The sequence below is a fragment of the Podarcis muralis genome, chromosome 9 (assembly GCF_964188315.1).
Source record: "Podarcis muralis chromosome 9, rPodMur119.hap1.1, whole genome shotgun sequence".
Taxonomy (NCBI): domain Eukaryota; kingdom Metazoa; phylum Chordata; class Lepidosauria; order Squamata; family Lacertidae; genus Podarcis; species Podarcis muralis.
In genome coordinates this window covers 71,958,168-71,968,331 of record NC_135663.1, presented here as the reverse complement: position 1 = coordinate 71,968,331, position 10,164 = coordinate 71,958,168, and the positions used below count along the sequence as shown (strand labels likewise).

The following is a 10,164-nucleotide window of genomic DNA, read 5'->3' as shown; positions in this document are numbered from 1 at the left end:
AGAACACAAACCTAAACTTTGGCTCAGATATGTTGACGACACCTTTGTAATTTGGCCACACGGGAAGGAAAAACTGGACAGCTTCCTCACACATCTCAACAGCCTACACCCCAAAATACAATTCACTATGGAAATAGAAGCCAACAACCAACTTCCCTTCCTTGATGTCCTAATCTACAAAAAACCTGATGGCTCCCTAGGACACACTATCTACCGGAAAAAAACACACACCAACCGCTACTTACATGCACAATCACACCACCACCCTGCACAAATAAACTCCGTAGCCAAGACTCTCATCTCCAGAACCAAACGCCTGGCTGACAAAGACCACTTGACAACTGAGTTACAGAATCTCTCAAATGTGTTAATTGCCAATGGATACCAGCAAAACAGGGTTACGAAGCTAATCCAAAAAGAAACACCCCCCAAAAACCAAGACACAGAAGAAAACAATGGCATGGCCCTCCTTCCTTATATCAAGGGCACCACAGATAAAATTAGCAAAATCCTCCATAAACACAATATCAAAACAGCCTTTTGCGCCAACCAAAAAATAGCCAATATCCTCAGAAACCCCAAGGATAAAATCCAGTTGGAAAACCAAGGGGTCTATGAAATACCCTGCAAAGTCTGCCCAGCCACGTACATTGGACAAACAAACAGACGAATAAATGCACGTATCGCAGAACACAAGAATGCCGTCAAAAAAGAAGAAAAAACTTCCTCTCTTTTCCAACACATGAAAGAAACAGGACACGAAATTAATTTTGCAGATTCCAAATTGCTCTCTAACATGGAACATCACCACAAGAGAATAATCATGGAAGCCATCGAGATAGAGAAACACCCTCACAACATGAACAAGCGTGACGACACATCCCGCTTGCCAGACATCTGGAAATTAGCCCTCCCCACAAAAACTGACACCAGATCCAGAGGCACACAGAACGCCATCACCAATCAACCACACCAGACCCAAACCCAGACCCTCTCCACAGATAAATTACAGACACCATCCAGTAGCCAAACCATGGTGGCACCTCCGGATGCTGCACCCCCCTGCAATCCCTACACAGATCTGGCTGGCACAGGCCACAAAACCACAGCTCGCCCCTATACACGAAGCCAAGCCAGAGCACAACTAAATGCAGTACAGCCATCTTCTCAAAAAAACTCTTCACAAAGTTCAAGAGGTCAAGACACAAAGGCTTCAGCAACTAATCCACACCTAATGACCCACCTAAGTGGTACTCAGGATATCACTCAAGAAATCACTCTAGATATCCCTCAAGCAATTAAGGAACAAAAGAAGAAAAGGCACACTAGCCTGGGAACTTCCTCTCTGCCCAGAACATTGGAGGCTATACACCACACCCCTCAACAGTATTTATAGGAACTCAAACACTGAGATCCTGCTCTGTTCCAGTAACAAGAAGCCAAAAGCACCAGCCTGAAGATGACGAGTGAGACCTCGTCGAAACGTCGCCTAGACACCCCAACTTTTACACGGGAAGACACCCGAGGACACCAAAACCTGCATTCCTGTACCCGTGAAAATCTACGAAAGCATATATATATATATATATATATATATATATATATATATATGGAATATATATGGATTGCAGCCAACGTTCCCAAACCATACCACATGGAAGTATTCTACTATGAATCTTCGGTACATTGTTGCAAAGCAGGAGTATTTGCTTCCAAATCCTGGAGGAATATGAAGCTCAACTTGTAAAAAAAGTTTAGTGGCCTAAATGTAAGTGGAGAAGACCTGCATAATGTGTAGGTATCCCAGCAAATCCTGTTTCCCTCATTGCAATCTAATGGCCATTAATGCCTAGCTGGTAGGATGATGTTTTCTCCATGAAGGGGTGGGGTGGTGCTTGCTGAATTTCTGCCTACATCCAGCTGTTAAAGATACTTGCTCTGCTTTGCAAACAACATGGTTAACCTTACTATTGATTATGAATTGAATCACAGAGCTGACATATATTGGGATAAATATTATGAGCCATGGCCATTTCTAAAACATTTGTTTGAAGGAAGAGGGGCTTGTGCTGCAGACACTTGCAGCAAAGCCCAGAACCACTCTGAGAAAATGAAGACGGTGGGTGTCTGTAGTCTCACCCAGCACTTTGCTGATCAGGGCTGGACTGTGTACTGACAGTTAGTCTAGTAAAATAGCACTCGTTTCCACTTTGCTCAAGGAGTGTCTGATTCCTTATGTCCTACCTTGATCACCAAGACTTATGGGGGACTTCTGGCAGTTCTCAAAGTCCCTGAGATTTGGCTGGCCATCACTAGGGACCAAGGCTATACAGTGGTACCTCAGGTTACATACGCTTCAGGTTACAGACTCCGCTAACCCAGAAATAGTACCTCAGGTTAAGAACTTTGCTTCAGGATGAGAACAGAAATCGTGCTCTGGCAGCACGGCAGCAGCAGGAGGCCCCATTAGCTAAAGTGGTGCTTTAGGTTAAGAACAGTTTCAGGTTAAGAACGGACCTCCGGAACGAATTAAGTACTTAACCCGAGGTACCACTGTAGTGTGGCAGACCCTACCCTATGGAACTCCTTATTTGCAGTTCAGCGGGAACCATTCCTCCCTTTAGTCACATGCCTCTTGACGACTGTCTTGCTCAGACAGGCCCTTGTAACATGAATTTCTTTCTAATCCAATCACGATTTGATGCTTCAAATGATGTTTTAATGTTTTATGTATCTTTGTTTTTGTTGTTAAATATTGTATAACAGCTTGATATGTTTTTTAATGAGAGTGCTCTTTATAAATTTGTAAATAAAAATCTTATTTAAAAGGCAGGTAGGGATGTTCATTTCTGCTGTTACCACTGCCACTACTTAATAAGCTTATGTGAGCATGGAATGGCATTAGGACTGTACTGAGGGTGGGGACTGGAAGGTATCTTGCCCAGGGTGATGGCATTGATCCGCACAGTCTGTTGAGAATTGAATTTTCAACTTGCTTCTATTCTTTATTTTATTTGAAACCTCTACTAAGTATTTTTTTGTAATATGAACTGAAATAACTGCATTGCAAACTTTTGTTTCACAGATGCTTATGGCAAAAGCGTACTCTGGCAATTCTCCCCTGGTCGGTCCCTGCTGATCTCCCATAACTTAACTGGGGATGTTGATTAGGAGGAGGATCTTGTGTCCTTGATTGTAGCTGGCTGGAACTGATAACTACTCCACAGCACATGTCAGGTGTTCGTTGTGATCAACTGTCCATTAAGATAATGTAGAAAATTGCAGTCACATGTGACGCACCTTATTTTTGTGATTGTCAGTTGTTTAATTGTTGTAACCTTAGGGTAAAAGGTGGGTAATAATTGACTATTATTAGTGATAGTAGAATGCTTTGGTTTAAGAAAAGGATTGGTTAACATCCTTCCTAGAGAGGAATAAGTATGTGTGGACAGAATGTTGTATTGGCCTCCAAACTACACTTTCCTAGCACAGTGTCTGTTAATGAACAGCTGCTACACATCACAAAAGATCTGGGATATGCTCTTAGGTGTGCACTCACTTCACATTTCACACATATCACCATGAAAATACCCCCCAGAAGTCGGAATGTTCACATTTTGTCAGTACACTGCAAGGAAGCTCATTAGTGCATGTATAAGTTATGTTTCATGGCGCTCACTGAGAAGATTTTAAGGACCCCCTTCTGCCTTCAAGTGTCCCTTGGAATGCTGTTTGAAAACTATTGGCAACTCCTACAGCTGTGGGGGGAAAAAGATTAAGGGTACTTCTCAATTATAATGAATTGAAATGAATCCACATTTTTCAAGCAACTAAACATAAATCGGGACGCGGGTGGCGCTGTGGGTTAAACCACAGAGCCTAGGACTTGCTGATCAGAAGGTCGGTGGTTCGAATCCCCGCGACGGGGTGAGCTCCTGTTGCTCAGTCCCTGCTCCTGCCAACCTAGCAGTTTGAAAGCACATCAAAGTGCAAGTAGATAAATAGGTACCACTCTGGCAGGAAGGTAAACGGTGTTTCTGTGCGCTGCTCTGGTTCGCCAGAAGGGCATAGTCATGCTGGCCACATGACCCGGAAGCTGTCTGCGGACAAACGCCGGCTCCCTCGGCCAATAAAGCAAGATGAGCGCCGCAACCCCCGAGTCGGTCACGACTGGAACTAATGGTCAGGGGTCCCTTTACCTTTACCTAAACATAAATCAGCGGGGGGGGGGGGGGGGATAGCCGTGAAGCTCCTAGTTTCATTAGTTTTCAATTGCTCTTTTCCCCTTCCTACTGATTTGTCCTCTACTGTATGGTGTGCTGTTAATTTTCCAGTAGCTTTGGTTATATATATTTTTTAAATTGTTTTTTCCTTACAAAATTGTACATGCATAAATAATGATGCGTGACATGAGTAAGAAAAGCAGGTCACTGGGGGACAAGTAAAATACTACTTTGGGTACAAATTTGTGGGCAGCTGAATGTCTGTAACCTGTGTTGATCAACTGGTTTGTTTTATTTCTACACCACTTAATGTTATGGTGATATTGTGGTAGATTAGTGTGCGTGTGTGCAAAATCCTACCCAGACCCTGTGATCATCATCTGAGCCCCTTCTTTGTGTGCCTCCTCAACAAGAGGACTGGAGGATGGCAACACAGGAATTGGCCTTTTCTGCAGTGGTTCCCCATTTTTTGAATCCTCTCCCCAGGAAGGCTCACCTGGTGGCTTCACTACATATATTTTAGGCTCCAGGTGAAAACTTTTTTCTTCTCCCAAGCCTTTGGCTATTCAAACAATCTAAGGCCCTTAAAATTTGTGGGAGGGATGGGGGTCGTTGGTTTGTGTTTTATTCTGGCTTTTATTACGTAATTTGCGTTTTTATCTTGTATTTTTATGAGCCTTGTTTTTAGAGATGCTGGAAGCTGCCCAGAGTGCCTGGGGAAACCCAGCCAGATGGGCAGGGTATAAATAATAAAATCATTATTATTATTATTAATCGCTGAGATGCACAGATGAAGGGCGGTAGACAAATGTAATAATTTGAAGAGCAGCGAACAGCAACCAGATTTATGCAGTTCGCGAAGCTGACAAGGCTCGCGAACCTCTAGGTCCGCCCATCTCGCAGCTGCTACAGGCAGGAGGCCCGCCCTTTGGCGCAAGGGCTTCTGGGGTTTGTAGTCCGCAGGGAGGAGGCCCGCCCTTCTGTTTAACGGCTTTCCACACAGCGCATTACCGGCCCGGCACCCGCTCGCTCGCCGCTGGCAGTACGGAACGGCCTCTCTCCGATACTATCCGCTCAGGGGGGACGGACACCGGCGCTTTGCTTCTCCCCGTCCTCCTCTTCGTTCTCGCGGGTTCGGAAACCTGAGCGGGGAAGAGACCGCCGCGAGCGAAGGAGCCTGAGGAGAATCTGAGGGGCGCGAGAGAGAGTAGGCGTGGCGAGCGCGCGCTCCCTCGTATGCAAATGAGCGGGCGTGCCGCGTCGGGCGCCCTCCCGCTGGCGCGGGCTCCCTCCCTCCCGTATGCAAATGAGCGGGCGTGAGGTCAGAGGCAGACGGGAAAGGGAAGAGGCAGAATGGCCGCCGCGGCTCCCGCTCCTGGCGCCTCGCAGTGCCGGAGCCCCCGCTGCACGGCGGAGCGCAGGGGAGTCCGCCGCGAACTCGACTCCTGGCGGCACCGGCTCATGCACTGTGTGGGTAAGGAAGGCGGAGGGGACAGGGGCTGAGGGAGGGGGGGTGTGGGGGTGTGGTGTGCGCGGGGCGGGGGGTCGGCCGGTGGAGAGGAGCCGCCGCCGCCGCCGTGAGGGAAGCGCCGTGAGGGAAGCACGGCCAGCGCCGAGTGCCGGCCGCCAACTCCCCCTCAGGGAAAGGCGGGGTGGGGCACTTGCCCGCCGATTTAGGCTCCGCCGCCGCCGCGCTGAGGAGGGCGGATGAGCGGCGGCTCCTTTTGTCCCGGGTTCCCTCCTCAGAGGGTCCGTCCCTGTGCGCGCCCGCCCCTTTAAGAGGGGAAGCCGCTCGTGCGTTGACGGTTGGGATTTGAAGTTTCCCCCTCCCTCCCTCGCTCGCGCTGGCCTGCGCCCGCCAGCCTCCCTCCCTCCCTCCCTCCCGGGGTTGTCATAACAACGGCAGTTCTCGCTCCTTTCTCCCCCCTCCCCCTCCTCCTCTCCCCCATCCCCGGCTATCCTGTGTCCAGGGCGGCTTATAGGGTCGGGTCGTTGTTCTTCTCTCTCTCCCTCTCCGCTCTTGGAAAACTTTTCGACAGCTCCGTTGGCTGCAAAACCCACGTATTAGCTGTGGATTTGGTGGCGGAGTGTGTGTGTCTGCATGCGTCCACATGTGTGCCCATAAGAGATTTTCGTGTAGCGTGGGTTGGTGGCGCGACTCTCGATTTCTCGCTCCTTAGGTTTGCTTTTTCCTGCAGACCTTTATCCAGGTGTCTACTCCAGGTGTTGGCCTTATCCCATTCGGGTGGAACTGTTAACATCAGATGAGCAGCTCGTACCCAAGGGGAAGTTGTACAAGCACCATCAAAATGTGCAGCTCCCGTTTCTTGCAGGGACATTTCCAAGTGGGTCGTTCCCCATGTTAGAGATGGGGATGGAGGAAGGAAATGCCATTTGATTTTTATACAGTGCCGTAGTTCCAGTAGCAAAGTGATTTGGGTTGGTCCTTCTTCTGCCTAGTGCTTCTACTTAAAGATCTTTGGATATGATTGTTGAACTACCTCCAGATAGCATTTTTGTTCAGAACTGTGTCTTCCAGTCTTAGGCTTCAGGAAGGCATTTTCTCTCTGACAGTGTGGGGCATCTAGGTTGGCATCATTTAAATTTACATGAAGCACATTGTCTTGCAATTATCAGTTGAATCTCTTGAAGTCAGTACTATGCTGGCTTCTGTTCATTATGTGGCTCAGAATAAAATGAAAGTGGTTTGGAGCAGTGTTGGAAACTCAAGATATATAAGCTAGGTGCAAAATGGCTCCTTAACCCAAGGTTACAGTCGCCAAAACAGAATGTCTGGTTGGCATTTTCGTGCAAGATGCTCTAAAGACTTATTTGTCAAATGATGGACTGACTGATTGATTCTCAGTTAAACATCTGGCTAGTTCAGATGATAACCTTCAGCTAGGTTAAGAGCTTTGAGAGCTTAAGAAAAGTCAGTCACATACATACATACATACATACACATACACACATACACAGTCACATACATTGGCCTATTTCAACCTCTTATTCTTAATGTTGACTGCTCCTGCTCAGGCTGCACAGGAAAAGCATTTTGGTTCCAGAAATTCATTCCAATTGTGCATCTAAAATATAACAGAATTCTACAGGATGTGGTTTTAGTGTGTGAAAACAGTCAAGATCCAATGATCCCAAGGCATCCACCTCCAGATGGCAGAGATTGTCAGGTGCCCTCTTGGCGCTCGGGCATCTTCACTTGGTCTCAAGTGGCCAAAAGCCTGCCCCCTGGCTAATTTCAAACACTTGTTTGGAGAGATACTGATGTATGAATCATGTTTGGATAGCATTAAGCTGAAGGATTGCTTTTTATTATTTGGGGCCTCTGTCAAATGGACTTTAGCCATTCTGCTAGCTTTATGCAGTGTTTGAGTTTGGTGTTTTAATTTGTTCGAAGCAGCCCAGAGTGGCTGAGGTAACCCAATTAGATGGGTGGCATATAAATAAATTATTATTATTATTATTATTATTATTATTATTATTATTACTATTATTTGTGTGGAGTAGCATAAGCAGCTGAGAACTTGCAAATTCTGGCACCTCATTTTCCCCTACATTGCTGCTTGCAGATCGAAAGCTCTTTCACTCAGATAAGAAAAATGATGGGGAAGCAAAAATAAAGTATGGACATTCATATGATCTAGTTCAGGTGGTGGTTTCATATTCAAAGGTACTCTTGAAAGTGGGGGACTTTAATTGTCTATAGAGCCTACTTAAAAATGGTAGAAGCGCAGTCTTCAGGTTGCCCCCCTTCTGTCTAATCTATTGGCAATACAACTTTTATAGTTGGGCATCCTTCCTTCCCCCCTTTATCCCTAGAAATGGCATATTATTGCTAGTTTGCAAAAATGTGGAGAATTCAGAAGCAGTGCTTATTGTTTGTAGAGCAATTGCTGTGTCTTGATTAAGAACAGAAGAGCCTGCTGGATAAGGCAAGTGGCATCCTGTTCTCACAGTAGCTGAATAAATGCCTGCAGGAAACCTGGAAGCAGGACTTAAGCACAAAAGTTCTCTCCCCTTCTATGGTTTCCAGCAATGGTATTCAGAAGGATTATTGCCTCTGAGTCCACGGAGAACGATCATAGCCATCATGGCTAGTAGCCCTCTCCTCAATGGCTCATGACTCACATGTTGGCTATTTTCCCCTGACAAACATTTCTCCCTCCTCCACACTTTCATTCAATATTTTTGGAAGCACAGAATCAATATTTTAGTATCCAGCTACTGTGTTGCCCAACTGCCATATGTATTTGAAAGATAACATGGACAAGATCCTGGTGAATCATTAGAACCATTACATCAGCTTTCATGTAGTATTGGGTACCTCGGTTGTAAACTTAATAGAACAAGTAATTTGGAATATGTCTCTTGCAGGACCAGTCAGTAATATGCACAAAGAACTAAACTCTTGGAGTTGGCCTGCAGAATTTCTGTGACAGGAAGTTATGAGAGCAGAAAACTTGAATTCAGAAAGAAGTAAAGTTCACTGTGTGTCACATAAATTTGAACAGTTAATGATGTGCAATTGGGGATGTTGTTCTGAAATTTTCTTACTGTTAGAAAACTGGTTCCAGGTATGGTTGGGTGATATCTGGATTTCAACTTCACGATATAGGTAAAGGTACCCCTGCCCGTACGGGCCAGTCTTGACAGACTCTAGGGTTGTGCGCTCATCTCACTCTATAGGCCGGGAGTCAGCGCTGTCCGCAGACACTTCCGGGTCACGTGGCCCGCGACAAGCTGCATCTGGCGAGCCAGCGCAGCACACGGAACGCCGTTTACCTTCCCGCTGGTAAGCGGTCCCTATTTATCTACTTGCACCCGAAGGTGCTTTCGAACTGCTAGGTTGGCAGGCGCTGGGACCGAACGACGGGAGCGCACCCCGCCGCGGGGATTCGAACCGCCGACCTTTCGATCGGCAAGTCCTAGGCGCTGATGCTTTAACCCACAGCGCCACCCGCGTCCCAAGCACTTCACGATATATCACTAGCTAAATATCACGATATCTTGATATATCACAATATATATCTGCTGTGGTGGAGGGCCTTGCTGGGCTTCCCTGCAGGGGTAAAGGGTCCCCCTGCACCTCCCCTCAGTGGTGGAGGGTGTGGCACTCTTCCCTGTGTCGGCAGAGGATACCGCAGGGCCTTCCTCCACTGTGGGGAGGTCTGGCGAGGCCCTCTGCCACCACAGATATATATTGTGATATATCAAGATATTGTGATGTTTAGCTGGTGATGCATCATGATATTGAAAACCAGATATCACCCAGCCCTAGTTTGGTGTGTTCTCTGTATGACCTGTTTTGCTGTGGCTGGTTGCAACCCTCCAAATACCACAAATTGCAAAAAGAACCAGATAAATTCTCTGTGTAAAGTTGTTCACAAGTTCATAAAGATACAGGTTTTGGCAAACTACCCCCTCTAATTGAGTAAAAGAGGTTTGGTTTTTACTTTTGCTAGAATGAAACTGCAGTCACATCTCTTCTAGACAGCTCTTCTACTTGATTGCTTCTGTGTGTGTGTGGTTTTTTTAAAGTTGTCATTTGTGCACAATACTTATCCATCTTTAGCTAGATCCCCCATCTTGTCTTCATGTGCTCTGTAATCGTTTAAAAAAGTCCCTAGACATATCATCTTGGCGACTGAAATCTAGATTTACGGTGCCATTTGGCTCCTAGCTTTTATATTTCAGTTTCTAACTCTGCTCTTCTCAGTCTCCTCTTTTTCAGGCTAAACATGCCCAACTCACTCAACTGTTCCTTATCAGCTTGGTTTCCAGGCCATTGATCACCTTGGTCTCTCTCCTGTTCACATGTTCCAGCTTCTTTATATTCTTCTTAAATTGTGGCCCTAGAACTGAACACAGTACTCCAGGTGTGGTTTGACCAAGGCAGAATTACCGTATTTTTTGCTCTATAAGA

The 10,164-nt window shown here is 46.4% G+C and overlaps 1 protein-coding gene across 10 annotated transcripts in view; it reads left to right on the top strand.

Moving 5' to 3' along the window:
- The first annotated feature begins 5,197 nt into the window (after nucleotides 1-5,197).
- Nucleotides 5,198-10,164, top strand: part of LCORL (ligand dependent nuclear receptor corepressor like) — a 57,286-nt gene continuing 52,319 nt past the window's right edge. For 3 of the 10 annotated variants that reach the window (XM_028744223.2, XM_028744222.2, XM_028744220.2), the window contains exon 1: nucleotides 5,199-5,697. In XM_028744223.2, the coding sequence (XP_028600056.2) occupies nucleotides 5,577-5,697 (121 nt within the window). In that variant the 5' untranslated portion in view covers nucleotides 5,199-5,576. Of the gene's footprint in view, nucleotides 5,698-10,164 lie in introns of all 10 variants that reach the window. The other 7 variants (XM_028744227.2, XM_028744225.2, XM_077934417.1 and 4 more) reach the window with 5 other exon arrangements.